Source organism: Sarcophilus harrisii, chromosome 3, assembly GCF_902635505.1.
Source record: "Sarcophilus harrisii chromosome 3, mSarHar1.11, whole genome shotgun sequence".
Classification (NCBI taxonomy): domain Eukaryota; kingdom Metazoa; phylum Chordata; class Mammalia; order Dasyuromorphia; family Dasyuridae; genus Sarcophilus; species Sarcophilus harrisii.
Window position 1 is genome coordinate 536858557 of NC_045428.1, and position 18432 is coordinate 536876988.

The 18432-nt window shown below is 45.0% G+C and overlaps 1 protein-coding gene across 4 annotated transcripts in view; it reads left to right on the forward strand.

The window, feature by feature from the left end:
- The window catches only part of DNHD1 (dynein heavy chain domain 1), a 99886-nt gene that overhangs the window by 76813 nt on the left and 4641 nt on the right, over positions 1–18432 (forward strand). The window contains exons 23-33 of one of the 4 annotated variants that reach the window (XM_031962083.1): positions 62–2897; positions 3201–3378; positions 3622–3814; positions 3924–4206; positions 7047–8661; positions 8882–9090; positions 9344–9548; positions 9790–9892; positions 11957–12106; positions 13627–13809; positions 14226–14657. In XM_031962083.1, the coding sequence (XP_031817943.1) occupies positions 62–2897; positions 3201–3378; positions 3622–3814; positions 3924–4206; positions 7047–8661; positions 8882–9090; positions 9344–9548; positions 9790–9892; positions 11957–12106; positions 13627–13809; positions 14226–14657 (6387 nt within the window). Of the gene's footprint in view, positions 1–61; positions 2898–3200; positions 3379–3621; positions 3815–3923; positions 4207–7046; positions 8662–8881; positions 9091–9343; positions 9549–9789; positions 9893–11956; positions 12107–13626; positions 13810–14225; positions 14658–18432 lie in introns of those variants that run through there. The other 3 variants (XM_031962084.1, XR_004233301.1, XM_031962085.1) reach the window with 3 other exon arrangements.

An 18432-nucleotide genomic window follows, 5' to 3' on the forward strand; every position in this document is an offset into this window, starting at 1 on the left:
CATTCCTCCACCTCCTTTTCCTACCACCTTTTTCAATCTTCTGACCTCTTTTCTTCCACAGAGTAGAAGGTTTCAAGTGGTAGACTCTCAATACCGAGAGCTTATGCAGATCTCCTTGGAGGATCCTCTGGTGTTATCCCTCATGGTGCCCAGTGGGTCACGAAATCCCAGATTCCAGGACCAGCAGCTGCAGAGGCTCCTACACGTGGGCAACTTCGAACTGGAGCACATAACCATTGCTCTAGAAACGGTGCTCTATGGGGTGCGCTCACGCTTCCCTCGCCTCTTTTTCCTCAGTGACGGGGAGCTCGTGGCCCTGATGTCGGCCCCCCGGGAGGCCGCCGAGACTCAGCTGTGGGTGCACCGCTGCTTCCCCCACATTCAGACCGTGGTGTTTCAGCCATGCAGCATCTCCTCAGGACCCACTGCCCTGGAAGTCAAAGAAGAGGCCCAGTCCATTGTGGGCAAATTTGGAGAGGTCCTGGCCCTGCGCTCTCCCCTGCCCCTACAACATGATATCCCCAAGTGGCTGAGCAGCCTGGAACAGTGGATACGGGCAGCCCTGGTATATGGGCTGTCAGACTGTGTGGCTGCTCGCCTGGCCCTAAATCAGTCCTTGGACCATGTTTTTCAGCAACCTCAAGGTCCTGGGGAGCCCCACCTGTATCTTCATAGTCATCATTGGCTAGACTTGGCCCAGGCCTTTCCAGTCCAGTGTGTGCTGGTAGCCGAAGAGGTGGCCTGGCGGACCCACGTGGAGGAGGCAATGCAGAATAAAAAGGTCCACCTCCTTAGTTTCATGCAGCTCCGTAAAATGGAGGCCTTGTCCAATTTTGCCCGCGAACAGCGGAACACCCATATTGGTCACCCTCCCCCCTCACCTAGACTGTCCTTTCTGCTGACCCTGTTGCTTACAAGGGTTATAGCCCATCGGGACACAGCAGTACTTTTGCAGCAGCAACAAGTCACTGAGTCTGAAGACTTCCACTGGGCCCGCCAGTTAAAGTACTACTTGGGTCCTCAAAATAGCAGCCAAATCCCAGATTCTAATGAGTCACCCAAAGTTGGCTCATCCCGTAGGAAAAAGCCCACATGTTGGGTGGAAGTACTGGGGCATCCCTTCCTATATAGCTATGAGTATGTGGGCCCCGGCCAGAGACGCATAGCCTCCCTACTGCTTGAACGACCTGCTCTGGGACTGCTTTTGGCTCTGAAAGAAGCCGCTTGTGGGACCCTCCTTGGCCCTATTGGAGTTGGCAAGAGTGCCTTAATGGGCAGACTGGCCTCTGCCCTGGGCCGCCAGTTGGTGATCCTCCATTGTGTAATGCACATGGAAGCCCACTGCCTGGAGTCCTACCTGAATGGAGCCCTGCAGAGTGGCGCCTGGCTCCTGCTAAAAGCTGCAGGTGCCTTGCCAATTGGCTTGCTCTCGGCTCTGGGCCAGCGCTTGGATGATCTGCGGCGTCTCTATTTACCTCTGCTTTTGGGAGCTCCAGAAATTTCTGAGTTGGATCCTCTGAAGCCTCAGATCCTAGGCAATAGCTTCTTTGAAAATCATCGAGTTCATGTGCGCTTTGGCTATGGATGCTTTTTAACACTCACCCACCTGAGTTCCACATTGCCCACCAACCTACGCTTCCTGATTCGCCCTGTGACCATGGCACTGCCAAATCTAAGACAGCTGACTGAAGTGACCCTGATGGGTGCTGGACTCCGGGACGCTGTGCGCCTGGCATCTCGTCTGGCCACATTCTTCACCTTGGAGCAGGCCCTAGAGCCCAGGCTGCTGCCCAGCCGCCTTCCCATCCTGGTACAGATCCTGGAGACTACCCTACAATTCTTGGAAACTCCCAAGGAACAACAGGGCCTCCAACTTCCTCGAACCCTAGGTGCTGCAGAGGAGGCTGCTCTGCTTCATGCCCTGCTGCACTCACCACTGTTTAATGGTCCTGAGCGACCTCACCTCCTTATGCTGCGTCAGCTGCTCCGTGACATCTTTTCAGGGGCAGGCAATGTGCTGGCCACACCATGGGCTGTAACTCCACCCAAATTGACAAAAGAATTACGGAAGATTGGCTTGTCTGTGGGTCCTGATTTCCTGTGCTCCTTAGAGCAGTTGAGCCAGGCCTTGAGGCAAGTGCGTGGAATATTGCTCATGGGTCCACCTGGCAGTGGGAAGAGCACATGCTGGCAGGCCCTGGCTAAGGTCTGGAACCAGCTGGTAGCCAGGAACAAAGCCTCTAGAGATGTTAGGCCTGTGAAAACCACTTCCCTGTATCCTAGTAGCCTTAATCCAGAGGAATTCCTAGGTTGGTTTGAAGAACACTATTGGAATCATGGGGTCTTTTCCCAGCTGTTGTGGGCTGGTATGAACCAACATATGAGGGAACCACAGGGAATTCAGCATTGGATCGTCTGTGATGGAGTGCCTAGTGCTGCTTGGCTGGATCCCGTTGCCTCCTTGCTAAGTAATGCTGCTAATATTAGTCTGCCCAATGGTCAACAAATACCTTGGCCACGAGATACCTGGTTCCTGCTAGAGATTGTGAACACAGCTGGTATGTCTCCTTATATAATAGGAAGTTGTGCCCTGGTATATTGTGGAGGGCATCAGACATGGCAGGCAATGCTTGCAACTCTAATGACAGAACTGCCTCGAGAGTACTATTTGCTCCCCCAAACCATGGTTGAGTTGCAAGATCTAGCGGATGACTTAGTGCCCCCCATGCTTCACTTCCTAAACCGCCAGGGTGCCAACTCTGTGCTCCATGTCCATGGACAGCCAGCATCCAGCCCAGGTGTGGCAGAGATCTACAGCATGACCCACCTCCTTCAAGGGCTGCTTAATCCCTATCTGCACTACACAGAAGAGGAGCAATACCACATCACCAGTGGGGGTACATGAGAAGAAGGGAAAGGGTGAATTTGAGATGAGGGAAGAGGAGGCCTAGTACCGAAGGGGGGAAGGAAAGAGCCAGGCTATGGTAAAGGGAGGAAGAGAAAGGGAGCAAATACAACTGGAAAAGAGGGATGGGCAGAGGATTTGCTAGTTGAATGTAAATAGCCTAGGATAGGAAGAGGCCCTACAATCTAAGAGAGGGGGTTGATGATAGTCTGACAAGAAGGAGCTTTTGGGGTAGAGGTTTCCCTTTTGATCTGTTTTCCTCCCATATGGCTCTCCCTGTGTTTCCCACTTACAGATAACATGAGCCATTCAAGCTCAATGGTCCAAGACTCTGAAGGTACTCAAGAAAGCATATCTGCTGAGGGACTCCAGAAAGATATGGACGGGGACAAAAAACGTCGAAACCATTTGCTGGCTATCAATAGCTTCCTCTTGGCTTTTATTTGGGGCTTTGGATCCCACCTCCCATCCAGGTGCCTCCAAGGAAACCCCAGAGTGGATGCCCTAGAGGCCATCTTCTGGTCTTTGGAGAAGCAGGGCACTGCTAGATTCAGCAACATTTCTGAGTGTGAAAGAAAGACTGTATGTGTGACAATTTCTGTGCGAGAGATTTTGTGTATATGTAACTAGTAGTAACTATATGCATTCAGCACATGGACTTCAGGTCCCAGATGAGAATTCTGTAAGCATGCATCTTCCTCTTTTTATTTATACAGGCATTGGTCTACCTTTGACAACTTTGTTAGGGGAATTTTGAAGCACCACTCTGAATACCCTGAGCTGCCTACCTGTACCTCTGTGTTTGACTTACATCTTTGCTCTGAGGACGGATCGTTGGTGCCTTTCTCAGGCCTGTATTTGAGCAAACGGATCAAGGGAACTATAGGGACCTTCAACTTTTCAGCCCAGGTATGGATAAGTAGAGAGGGAAGAAACTAATGTGGGAAAAGAGCTGTCTGGAATTGGCTTTCTTTGCCATCTGAATGTCCAGAGCTGATGTCCCACTTCCTGCTTACAGGCAGAATGTGTACTGTATGTGACAGATCTCCTCTTGTCAGCGGGACATCCTGTGCTGCTGACTGGAGAGACTGGCTCTGGAAAGTCTGCCTTTGTGGAAGTGCTGGTGGAGCCCAACCACCCATGTGTGCATATACCAATCCATTTGGCTCTTACCACAACTCATCTAAGAAACCTTCTGAATCAAGAGATCCAGAAACAGAACCAGAATTGGCCGGGGAAAATAGTGCCCCCCAGGGGCTCTTTTCTTTTCTATCTGAAGGATCTGCACATGGCAGCAGCTGGTAAGAGTCAAGAACTGGGAATGGGATGGAAGAGATTTCACAGATTACAAAAACAAAGGGCTCCTGAGACGAGAACTACTGTCTAGAGGAGTAGGATGTTTTTTCCTCTTGTGACTATAACCTTGGGACTTTTTGGGTTTGATCTGTCCTCCACCTCTGATTTGCTTTCTGTACCTTCCATAGTAAATTATTGGCACATCACACCCCTCTCCATTTCTGCATAACCATTAAAATAGTTAAATTTCCAACTAGCCTCATGCACACTCTTATAACCATTAGATCCATCATCAGGCAACCTCATTTCTTAGTAGTTCCTAGGGAACCTCTGGGCAAATTGTCCATTTGCCCCTCAGTTCCTCAGTTCTCCTTTTTGCATCTCTAATAGTAATTTTATGGACCATGATTGAGTTTCCCCTGACTCTCAAAGTGGACTGCAGTCTCACTTTGCAGCTATCCTAGCCCATTTTCCCTGTTCCGCGACACTCTGGATAAAGAAGACATTTTCCTACCTGGCTACCAGACTTTTCACCTACATTTTAGGCTATCTGGTATCAACCTTTAGTCTATTCCTTTATCCTCCCTAGAGGTTTCACTGTCTCTCATTCTGATAACATCTTCACATTTGACCCATTCCTCTTTTGTTCTGTTTTGCCAGAAGTTTCATTAGAAAGTTGTTTCAAGCGGCCCATGTTATAAGTGGCCCTCTGTCTCCTGCTGGTTCTAACAAGAATATTGAACTAGACTGTATATAATGCTTTAAGGTTTGCAAAGTAGGAAGGTGCTATTATCATTCCAGTTTTACAGATGAGGAAACTAAGACAGGCCTACCTTACATGACTTGCCCAGGAATACACAGCTAAGTTTCTGAGGATGGGCTTGAATTCAGGTCTTCCTGACTCCTGTTCTCATCTTCCCAGTTTCCCATGCTATCCAAAGCAGCTCCACTAGATCTAATAATCATAGAAATTAATTGGAATTGGATTGGACATTATTTGGATTGGAAGGGACATTAAAGTATTAACTAATTTAACATACCTTCCAGGCCTTTGGGGCACACAGGGGCACACTGATTTCCCTGATGTATCTCTTGCTGATAACCATATACTTAACCCATATCTCTTCCCCTAAATTCCATACCACACACTCAACATCTTTCACACAATTCTATACCCATCATTCCATGTCATAGTTCACACTTCCCTAAGCAATATCCTCTCCCCATATACTTCTAAAATGAGGATTGACATTCCCATGTGTAAAAGATAATCGGGTAGATCATTCTCTACTTGGAAAGTAGAAGGCAGTGCTTGCCGTGGAAAAAGAGCTGATGCTATTGCAAAATAGGAAATTGCCTGAATTGCTATGTAACTGACCCCTCTCCCCTTTCTACTAACCAGCTTCTTCTCCCTAAGGTTTAAAATATAAGTAGTCATTCACATATAATATTCACAAATTTGGTATATTATTTTATTTCCAGCTAGAACTATGAAAAAAATCTCCAAAAGTACATAACAGGACTTCTTAATTTCTTTTCCATTTATGACTCCCTTTCTCCTGAGAAATTTTCACATGACCCCAGGTATATAAGTATACAAATTAAACATTTACTGATAAAAAAAACATAATTTTGCATAATTCTTTCAGTTATAAGACCCCATGTGAGGTGGCAGCCCACAATTTAAGAAGCCTTGATCTAGAATATTTACTCAGCTCTAAATTATGTAGGCCCATTCCCTGGTCATTTTCTTCCCTACTACTAAGCAAATACCACCTTGTCTAACAACTCTTTCTACTTGAGATCAACACTGCCTCTGGAAATTTGGCAGCAATTGCCTGCCCTGGTTTTCTGCACACCATTTCAGCAATCTCCTAGATAAAAACACTGCATTTCCTGGCCACCACCACTTTATGTATATTTCCTTTCCTCCTTAGAAAGTGAATTTTTGCTTTTGTATTTATATTTTCTGTATTTAGTATAGTGTTTGGTCCATAGTAAACACTTAAATGCTTTTTTATTCATTCATCTTGAAAACAATGATAATGAGAAAGGTACAGTTATAAAACCCCAAGTTGTGACATATCATTCAAGTAGAGTCAGCTACCCTGTTACTGTTAATAGCTGGGTTGATGTGTATATTATTGCCAAGAGAACAAACTTCCTAAAACTCTTTAGCAGAGGAAAGCTGTTGTTCAGTCTCCCTTAACCCCAGTATCACAGTCATAAGGTTGTGGAATATTCCTTCTTAAGCAGTTCACTAGGGGATTCAGATCAAAAGCTGTCTTGACCATTTCCTAAAGCTAGTTACTGCCATTCTTTCCCTCACAAATCTCTGCATAGTATAGCTGGGCCATCTCTACCATTCTTTACTTGGACTCAGATATGCTGTAATCTGTGTTAGGATGATGCAACCAGAGAAAAGGGAGAAAGGAAAGAGATTATACTTACTGTCTCTGAAAAACTCTCAAGTTTCTAACTTCCCAACTGCTTCAGCATCATTTTATCACATGACACTATGTGACTTTGTGTCCCAAGGCAGGCAACTAACTGTTGTCCACTTAGCACAATAAATGGTATTCCTAAATGAGATTACCGTTATCTCTACCGTTACATCCAAGTAGGAGCCAGACAAATGCAAAGGGAAGATTCTACTCTTCCTACTCTATATCTTATGATGGAGATACAGACATCTGATAGACCCTCATCTCTCTCATATCACACAGTCCCCATTCCTACCACTTGGTGGTGGGGGTACTCTTGGTGAGGTGTGGGTACCTGGGGCTGCCAGAGAACATTCTTTTTAAAAGGCCTAACACTCTATCTTCTCCCTCTGATGCCGCAGACCCCACGAGAAAATGTCAACCTGTGCTGGAGACACTGCGACAGGTCCTGAGTCATAGCACATTGTATGACAACGACACCCTGGAGCTGCAGGCAGTGCCCACCACTTTCAACTGGCTGGCCACAGCCACAGCCCCCTGCTGTTCTGAGCTGCCTTTGTGCTCACGCTTGACCCGGCTCTTCACAGTGCTGCTGCTGGACAACGTAAGCCGGGTGACCATTTTATCCAGGCACTGCGCAGGGGTCCAGGCCTGGCTTGAGCGCTTCCCCTCCCTAGAGAAGAAAGAATTGATGGCAAGGGCACTGGTCACTGCCACTCTGGATGCCTGGGAGGAAATGCGGACCCACTTCCCTGCATCCCCCCACAGACCTCACTACCGCTTCTCTGCACATACTATAGAACATCTGCTCAACAGTCTGCAGTTGCTCTACCCTCGACCTCCAGTGCGCCTTGCTCACACATCTTCTCGGCTGGAGCAGCTTCGTCGCATGTCAGGCCTCCGGGGCGCCCCCTTGGTCACTCTAGTGACCGTCAGGACCGTGGCCCACCTCTGGCTGCACGAGGCCCAGCGCATCTTTGCCGACCGCCTTATTACAGACACAGAACGGGAGCGCTGTGTTCAGATGCTGCTGGCTGTTGCAACCAGTGCTTTTTGTTCAAATACTGATTACAAGAGCATTTGGGAATCAGAAGAGGTAGAGGAGGAAGGGAAGGAACTGGTTCCTGAGGTAGAGTCTGAGGAGGAGTTGGCCCAATGGGAAGATCACAGCAGCAGCGAAAGTGAAGATGAGGATGAACCTGGGACTAGAGACTTGCTGGCCTTGACTGTGAATTGGTCTCCACTGGGCTCTGGTCCCAAATTCCTGAACTTGCCATTGACTGGGCCAGCACCACTTGACCAGGCCCCTCCCTCAGTCATCTCTGTGACTTTGAGCCATAAGAATATTTCTTCTACAAAGCTAGAGAAAAAAAGTAAGATTCGGTGGCAGAAAGCTTATCACCTGAGTGTCTCAGTCCCGCTGTTGCTACCTGCACTACTGCTACTGCCCCAGGAAAGGGCCTCTGAGCTGCTCTTCACCCAGGAACTGTCACTGGAATCCACTATGGAGGAATCTAGACTCTATTTGCAGCAAACCTGGGAGGTCCTAGAGCAGCAGCTGGAGACTGCGCTGCCAGAGTTGGGCCCAGGTCCCCGGCTTTCCTCATGTCGCCCCTTTGCCCAGCATGTGGCCCGCTTGGCCCGGGTATTGGCTGGTCCACAACAACATGGAATTCTACTATCGTATACCAGGGGAACAGGACGACGAACTGCTCTATACCTGGCTGCCCGACTTAGCCAGGCTTGCCTCTTTGAGCTGCCCCTGGAGCCTAAGGAGGCTGTATTGAAATGCCTCAAGCAAGCTGTCTGGCATGCAGGGTTCGTGGGCAAGCCAGCAGCCTTGATGGTGCCAGAGAGAGCAAGTTCCTCCCTTTTGAATCTTCTTTTAGGCCTTGCACAAGAAGGGTACTTCCCTGGCCTGTACTCAGAAGAGGAGCTGAAAACCATTGCTGAGCAGCTGCCTTTAGAGAATATAGCCGTCAAGATTAGACCCAAGAAGGAAATGGTGCTATTGAGGTAGGATGATGCAGGCCACCACAGAACGGGACTGGTGAAGCTGGCCCTGGGATGTGGGAGAGGGAGAAAAAGTCCCAAAGCTCTATCGACATGTAGTTGTAGAAGGAAATCTTTCCCATTATTGAAGGATGGGGAGAGAGAGAGTTGGAGGGGTTTGCAGAGGATTGAGAATGGGTTATTAGGAGAATTAAGTGGCTACTCATCAATCCCTTGCTCATAGGTTCCGCCGGCTGGTATGCAATAACCTCCATGTATTCATCTTGATGTCTGAGAGTTCCAGACCTCCTCAGATCCGCCCCACCACTTTTCTGGCTCTCCTTGATCGTGCTTGCATCAGCATTGACTATTATGAGCCCTGGAACAAGACTACCCTAATCAGCCTGGCCCAGCATTACATGGAGAGTATCTTTAACAAAAGGCTAGAACTTGGTAAGCCTGACTCAACTGATTTCTCTACCTTTCCTACCCCATCCTTGCTGAAGCTCCTCTTCTTTGTCACATCTTGAAAAAATACCTTCTCCTGATGGGACTATCCTTCTCCTTTTTGCCAAGCCCTGGTGAAGTACTTCCTCCTTTTCCTCACTGTCTCTTCTCCTCTTTCCCCCTTTTTGATGCTCAGTTCCTTTCCTTGTTCTCCTTTTCTTCCCCACTTTCCCACATTCAAAGGCTGGATTTCTTGCAGAGTGTCCTCGGCTCCCAGCTCTGAAGGCCTCTGTTGCCAATATAGCCAAAGTTATGGCTCTGATCCATCTATCAGCTACCAAATACTATCAGCTCCTCTGCCCACTGCTGCCCTTAGCTACGCCCAAGACTTTCCTGGACTTCTTGGATACCTTCTTGCTGCTGTTCTTCCACCTATCCAATCGCATCCAGAACAAGATCCAGCGGTGGGACCCTGTGCCCCTTTTTATCCTCTCTCCAGATTTCCCTACTCCCTGCCACCCACTTCTCTCCTATCATCCTTAAGCCCATGATCAAACACTGACCTGGCCTTGCCCTGACACCTTCTTCCCCCCCCCCCCCCCGGGAGTTCCTAGGTCCCTTCCTGCTCTTGCCCCTTTTCTAAACACCTCTCCCTGCGACTCCCCCTTCCCCACACCTCCCTCCTTCCCTGGCATCTCTTCCCAGGATTCAGACGGCCCTGGGGAAACTGACCATGGTGATAGAGCAGAACACCGCCCACTATCGCTTGGTGGAAAACCTAGAGAATGAGCTGCGAAGTGCCCATGAGGTGTGAATGTCGGGACATGATCCAATCCATAACAGATAAGGGGAATCACAATGGAAGGTAGTTTTGGTCAAGGGTGCGAGAAGCAGCAGAGAATGATGCTGGCTTGGAACAGAATTGTTGAGATATGAGAAGTGTTGGTAAGAATAAGGAAAAAAGAATCGTTCAGGTTAGCTATATTCTTACTGGGAGCTGACAAATCACAATAGCTAGGGAATTGTATGTCAGGAAATTGAAGTCATTACTGCTAATGATTCTTTGAGGTTATTACTGGTGGAAATAAAGATCTGTGCCCAGAGCCCAGATGCTTTTGATTATTGGAAAGATTGGTCAACATACCTGTTGGGAGCCATTTTTATCAACACTGATGCATGATGCCTCTGGTGTTATCCAGAGGATGGTCCTCTCTTCCCTTTCATTCAGGGGGAAAAGGTGAGTTTGTTGTGGTTCTCTTCTAAGGGAATGTGCTTGTGTCCTAGGAAATTAGACAGCATGGAGAGGGAGTGGATCTGTTTTCATCTATGGATTTCAGGAAATAACTAAAAAGTATCCTGTCTCAGAAGTATCACTTTAGACAGCTGCCTAGAGAACAGTGGAATGCAGATTTCTTGGGGGCCCTTCCCTGAAAGTTTGCCCTGCTTTTGGTAGATAGAAGATTACTTAATTATAACATGCTTCAGTCAGCCTTGACCAATCCAGATTATTGGTGGACTGGACCTGCAGAGAGAGATGTAATTCCCATGATTATTCCAGCCCCTCTCAAACTTCTTTCCTCATCTATCTCTACTCATATTGCTTAGGAAAAAGGAGAATGCATCTGTATTTTGAGGATATTGAGAGTTTTACTTTTGTCCTTCCATGACTCTCCCATTGATTTACACATCTTGGCAAATCCAACCTCATAGAATTCTACATTTCTGATTGATGCATAGGGAATAACTTCTTAGACTTAGAATGGTATTGACAGAGGTGTGGTTGTCCCTTCCTGATTTAACATAAGAAAAAGATCAGACCTAATTTGATCTGTACACATCACGTTTCTTTAGGGTGTGCACTCAGGGTGTTTTATTTTTCATAGGTGGGGAGAAAATAAGCATTCAAATAGTGTCTACTACTATGTGCTAAGTGCTTTTAAAAAAACCCAAATTTTATGGGGGAACTTTAAAAATAAAATACTAAAACATAATAAAAAAAAAACCCCACTGAAGTCAGGAGGACCTGAGTTCAACTATGGCCTCAGACACTTAACACTTCCTGGCTGTCTGACCCTGGGCGTATCACTTAACCCCAATTGCCTCAGCAAAATAAATAAATAAATAAATGAAAATAAAATAAAATAACAACCACATTTAACTTTTAAAACACAAACTTTACAAAGAACTCCTTGTAAAACAAAACCAACTCTTCACCTTAACATATAGAATTTCAGCCTTAACTTATTGGCTAATATGTATCTTTCCAACTGGACTTTGCTCCTGCTCTCTTAGAATGGCACTTCACTATGAAGGTGTCTGGTTGGAGTTTAAGGACTGGTAATGTAGGGGCTTAGCCTTTTAATTTTATTTTCAATCAACAAGCATTAAATGCCTTGCTAAATGGCTATCAGGCTGTCAGGAAAAAACACTTAATATATGTTAAGCAGTGTGTTAAATGCCTAGGATACAAAGAAAAGCAAAAAACGGTACCTTTTCTCAAGGAGCTTACAATCTAATGAGGACATGTGAGGGATTAACCTATGGAGTGGAATATTGGATGTAGGAAATGTCAGATATGAGAAGTAATGGTGGTAGGAATGTTCTCTGGTGTGGGGCATAGAAAACTAAGCTTGAGTTTGGTGGCAATAGGGAAAGAAGGGTCAGAATGAAGTAGCTGTTCTACTAGCCTGTGAGATTTATGTTTCAGGAAATGTGATCTTTAAGGGCCATGACAACTATTATTCTGAGAGTATCCCACACTATTGGTTGAGCAATTGGCTGGATTGTACGATTCCCTCTGATCTTCCTGTATCTGTGGGGTAGGGATTGCTGAAAGCTGAAATTAGAGAGAGCCTGACTTCTCTGTTCACAGGACCTCCTTAATTGTCAGAAGCAGTTGGAGGCAGACAGGATGCAGTATCTTCAGTTCTTAAAGAATTGTGAGCAACAGGAGGTGGTACTCAGCAATCTTACCAAACAGAGAGACGTACTGCAGAGCCAGGAAGAGTCACTAGCTGAAAAGGTGATCCCCTGCCCATTTATCTAATTCCACCTTTCAAACCAACATGTTATCAGGATGGATAAGGGACCCCTCACTGAGCACTGGAGTCCCAGTTCAGAACTGGGGTACCTATTGCCCTCTCTATTACTCAGTCATTCCAGAGTTGCTATGGGTTAGTGATACCTTTTTCCCTCCCAGTCCCAGCTTGGCTTTTAGGGATTCTAGATCTTGCTTATGTTTACCACTTTCTTCTTCCTTAGGTTAACCAAGGCTACAGATTGATTTTGCTAAAAGATTTAAACACTGAGTAGGCTTATGGAATGGAAAGAATCCTGGATTTATAGTCAGAAGGACTGAGTTCTAATCCTGGCTGACACTTATTAGCTGTGTGTGCCTTTGGGAAAGTTTTTCAGCATATTTGTTAAGTATTTACTATGTGCTAGGCATGGCATAAACACTGAATAGAAAAGCTAAAAACAAGTTCCTATTTTACAGTATGAGGTTAACAGCATGAAATGACAAAAATACATGCAGGAAAAATTGGAAATAGTATCGGGGAGAAGGAATTAACGTTACAGAGGACTGAGAATGGCTTCTTTCAGGAGATAAGAATTTAGTTGAGTTTTAAAGGAAGGTTAACATGAGAAGGGAGAAAGTTAACAAAACTTTGGGAAATTACAACCTTCCTAAACTTGAGATTCCTATATGTTAAAAAAAAAAAGGGGGGGGGGATATTATTTACCTGTCCCATGTCTTGGGCTGTATGTTGGTTGACTGAATATCCACAAAAGCATAATAAACTTGGCAGCAAGAGGTGTTAAATCAGAAAAACACTTTGTAACCTTTAATATGCGATCAAAGTGGGAACTGATATTAATGACTACCAGAAAGGAGGTAAAAAAAGATGAAATTCTGAGAATACAAAATAATTTAATTTTATTGCTTATTAATTATTGCTTATTAGTTTGAGAATATCACAAAATCCTATCAGTAAAAAAGACCTCTGAAGCCAGGTAGACCAAGAATTTTCCTTCACAACATTTCCAGCCTCCTTTGGAAGACCACATGTGAGGAAGAGCCTGCTTTTTCCTTCCACATTTGGATGGCTCTAATTGTCAAGTCACATGTACCTATGCAGAATCTACCATTGCTAGATTCACATTGACAGTATTCAGGAAAATATGTCACGTGCTTCCCAGCTCTACTTCTGACTTTGCCTTGCTCTGTAAGTTTAATTTGATGAATTCTGGCTTCATAATTGAAGTAGGGAAGCTTTTTGCTCAAAGGCCCTCACAATATCTCCATGTACAGTAATAGGCACATATAAATTCCACCAATAAATGGCAAGGAAAGAAGCATCTTGCTATAATGCTTAGCCACAGAGATGTTGATGATAAAGTGCCAGAAAGGGGGAAGTGGATTACTCATTAAAAATACCTGCTGGTAAAAATACCAGTCTTGGCTGGGGACTAATATCCTTCTGAGAAGTTCTATGTTTAGAGCCTTTTTTGCTCTCATCCCTTTGTGGTTCTTTTTCTCAGATGGACGAGACTTTCTTGGGGCCCCTAATCCAGCTTAAGGTGGCTGATGTAGAAGAGCTGCGTAGTTACAGAGCTCCCCCTGCTTCTGTGGTGGCGGTGACTGATGCCCTCTGTGTCCTGTTCCATTGCCCCCCAGGATGGGAGAACGCCAAGCAACTACTAGGCAAAGAGGGCTTTTTTGAGGTAGGGGCCTGAACCCAAGTGTTATAAGATTGGACAGGAAGAAGTGATGGGCAAAATGAGAATGACAGAGGTAGCTATTAGGGAAATCAGGGTATGAATATGATTGAGGTTATGGGAATCATGATGAGGAGGATTAGGGGAACAGGGTAATAGGGAGATGATCAAGAATAGAGGAACATCAAAAAGGATGATGGGGCAAAAGCCATATTGGAGGAGGGAGCAGTGATAGGGCCAGAAAATGGGGGAGAGAAGAAAAGAAGAGACAATGGAGCCTGAAAGAGACAAGAGGAGGGGAGGGATGAGGTGGGAAGAATTGACAAGGCCCAAGTAAAGGTAGGTAGGCAGAAGAGTAGAGACAGAAGGGATGCATTTGTGCCCCTGAGCTAGTGTTTCATTCCCTTCTCTCTTGGGGACAGGACCTTTTATTCTTTAACAAAGGGACAGTAGGAGAAGCAGATCTGCAGAGGCTGAGTCAGATAATGGAAGACCCAAGCATGAAACAGGAGAAGCTGTGTCACGTGAGCCGGGCTGCAGCAGGGTTAGCTTCCTGGTTGCGGGCTATATTATGCTTTGGATTGGCCCAGCGCGAAGGGGTACCCACATCGATGCTACTGAAGCGAGTGGAGGACTCGCTGTTGTTTGAGCAGAACCGCATGGGCCGCTGCCAAATGCACACAAGGGAGCTTCTACAGCAAAACCAAGTTCTGGCTCTTCAGGTTGAACAGGCGAGGCAGTTCCACAATCTGCTGGCCGAACGGCTCAGTAAGGCGTTACAGAGCCGGGAAACAAAGGGACAGGTTCAGGCTGCCCTGATCACCCCCATGAATGTATGGACTGTCCTTCTTCAGGTAATCTTCTGTACCTGTACCATGGGATGAGTTGTTCACGCTTTTCTCTGCTCAGCCCAGGATGTTGCTGCTCCTCTTGCACCTGCCCAGACCCAGGAATTTCCTGCCCCTCTCAGTCCTGGAAATAGCCTTTCCTTTGTCTCTAACAAACCCAGAGACCTGGAAAGACTCCTACCCTGAGAGTCACCCTAAGCATCTAAATTCAAGTGTTGGCTTAAATACATATTATCATGAGCCAGCCACCTAACTTTTCCAAATCTTAGCTTCCCCATTTGTCAAAAGAGAATCTGGAGACTTGTAATACCTATCTCACAGGGTTATTGTAAAGCTTTGCGAATCTTAACTACAGAAATAACAGTTGTGATTAGTAGTAGTAGTAATAGTAGTAGTACTAGTAGTACTTAGTAGTAGTAGGTAGTAGTAAGTAGTAGTCATGATAGTAGTAGTAATAGTAGTACTTAGTAGTCGTAGTGGTAGAACTTGGTAGTAGTAGTAGTAGTACTTAGTAGTAGTAGATAGTAGTAATAGTAGTAGTAGTAGTAGTAGTAGTAGTAGTAGTAGGTAGTAGTAATAGTAGTAGTAGTAGTAGCACTTAGTAATAGTAGTAGTAGTAGTAGTAATAATAGTAGTAGTAGTACTTAGTAGTAGTACTAGTAGTAGGTAGTACTACTAGTAGTAGTCAATAACATGCCCCAAAAGGCAATATGAACAGTCCACTCTTGCCTCTCTCTGCCCAAGAAACTTCTCCCCTATCACTTTTCTCCTTCGTTAGTCTCATTTCCTTTTCCCCCTTTGCTTCCATTTATCCTTCCCTCCTGTCCTGCCCTCCTTTCTCCTTCTCTCCTACTTGAGCCTGTTTTTCTTACTTCTCTTTCCTGTCATCTCTTCCCTCTCAGAAGCTGAAAGGGAACTGTCAGACAGTACCTGGAGATGCCTTGCTCTCTGCAGCTGCCATCAATTATCTGGGCCCCTTCCCATCCCCAAGACGCCAGGAGATCCTAGACAAATGGTTGGCACTCTGTTCAGGTCGCCAGGACCATCTGGACCCAGATGATGTGGCCTTAGAACTGGACAGAGAACAGGGCCTACCAAGAGAACTGGAAGAAGTCCAGATACCAACCCAAATACCCTTTAGCCTATTGTCGGTCCTGAGCTCTGAGACTGAGCAGCACCAGTGGGATCGGGACCTGAAGCCCCGTGCAGTGTCTACGCGTCTGGCTGCCCTTTTCCTCCGCAGTCCCACTCACAGGTGGTCTCGACGATGGCCCCTGATCCTCGACCCTGATGACCAGGCCTCTCTCTGGCTGCTGTCTCTTAGCCAGCAGGATAATGAAGATATCCTAGAAATGTCCCATTATCTGGACAGATGTGAGAAAGGTATATGATTTTCCAGAGAGGATTTCTGTGACTGCTTTTTACTGGAATCATAGAATCTTAGAATTGGACTAGTAGAAATGGGGTATTAAAAAAAAGGTGTAGTATAGCTGGCTATATTAACCCAGGATTCTACTCAATTTGGACACAATCACTTTTACTGTTTGAACTCTTTAGACTTGAAACTGGGCACAGTAGTTGTGTCAACTGGTGTGAAAATGAGTGGGCTTTTGGTTTGCAGCAAGTGAGAGAGGTCCCAGCATCCTGGAATTCTTTAGGGGCTCTCTCTTTTCAGGAAGGCACAAAGGTTATTGCTTATCAAGCAAGCATTTATTATGCACCTACTATTGTGTCAGGGACTGTGCTGGGCAACAGGGATACAAAGACAAAGGGAAACATTCCCTGTCCTCAAGAAATTAGCATTCTAACTGAGGAAGCAACTTGTACATATAGAGACATATACAAAATACATATATAGGTAGTTATAAACACACATAAAGCAGAGGCAAAATTTGTTCAAAATTTGTTTGTTTTTGGAGGAAGGCACTAAATGAAGCCAAAAATCAGTCTTTATGTGGAAAAAGGTAATTGAACTGGCCCTTGCAGGAAACCAGGGATTCCAAGTGGGGAAAATAAGAAGGAAGAACATTTCAGGCATGGGATATAGCCAGGATAAAGCACAGAGAAATGAGACAAGAATGTAATTACAGTTAAGTTAATGTGGCTAAAGCACAGAGTACATGGACAGGAGTAATGGAGAAAGGTACAAAGGGTCTAGATCATGAAGAGTTTATAATATCAAACAAAAGAGGCATCAGGAAAACTGGGGCTTTTTCTTTTTTTTAAATAGATTGAGAGTGACAGGAGCAGACTTATGCTTTGGGAAAAAACAGAATGGGGAAATACTTAAAGCAGGGAGGCTAATTAGAATTAATTACAAAATTACAAAACTAGGCAAAAGGAGTTGAAGGCTTAGATAAGGGGAAAGACCTGGCATCTAGATGGCACAGTAGATAGAGTGCTAGGCCTGTAGTAAGGAAGATTCGAATTCATATTCAATCTCAAATATTTGCTGACTGTATGATCCTGAGCACATCTGATTAACTCTGTGTTTGCCTCAGTTTCCTCATCTATGAAATAAGCCAGAGAAGGAAATAGGGAAATGGCAAACTATCTGAGTAACTTTGCCAGAAAAAGCCCAAATGGAGTCACAAAGAGTCAGAAACAACTGAAAATCACTACACACACACAATATGTATACATATGTATATATAAATATATACATACACAACTTGTAATATATAATGTAACACATGCATATGTGTATATACATAATTTTCCTCAGTCTCCAGGCTTTTTGACCAGTGCTACACAACTAGGTAGTAAAATGGATAAAGACCTGAATTCAAATTTGACCTCAGATACTAACTGTGTAACTCTGGGAAGGCAAGTCTCTTAACCTTATTTGCCTCAGTTTCCCCATCTGTAAAGTGAGTTGGAGAAGAAAATGGCAAACCACTGCCAAGAAAATTCCAAATGGGGATCACAAAGAGTCAGAAACAATTGAAAACAAGTGACACTGCTGATCAACACCTTCTTCTGGATATTGTGTCCTCCTTGAGTTTTTGTGACCCTACTTTGTTGTGTCTTCTTCCTGTCTAGCTGTTTCTTCCTGTCTAGCTGTTTCTTCATAGTTTCCATTGCAGATTTGTCATGTTTTATTCCCTGTCAGTAAGGGACCTTGCTCTCTATTACACTCTTGGTGGGCTAGGTAGCTAGGTGGTACCGTATATAGAGTGCTTGATCAGAAGTCAAGTTCAAAAATAGTGTCAGATACTTGCTAGCTGTGTGACTCTGAGCAAGTTGCTTCACCTCTGCCTACCCCATTTTCCTCCTTCACAAAATGGGAAAAATAATAGTGTCTACTTCCAGGGTTACTGTCATGAAGACAAACTGAAATAATAGTTTTAAAGTATTTTATAAACTTTAAAACACTGTGTAAATGCTAGTTAATATTAATTGTAGTAATATCATGTGGTCACACAAACTATCATCTCTATGCAGGTAACTTCCAAATCTATTTATCCAGCCTTTCCCTTCTCTTGAACTCCAGGTCCATTTCTCTATTGGACAGTTTCAGCTGAATTTCCTATAAGCATCTCAAACTCAGTATCTATAAAACTGAACTCATTATCTTCCTACTAAGCAAGAAGTCTTGCTTTTTTGTGTCATGGATCCCTTTGGCAGTCTGGTGAAGTCTTTGGATAGCTTCTGAGAACAATGTTGTTTGTTTGTTTGTTTTAATAATGAAGGAAATAGTAAAGTTAGAAGTTAGTGGAAATAAGGATATTTTTCCCATCCAAGTTCATTGACCTTCCTAAGCAACTTCTCCTTAATGATT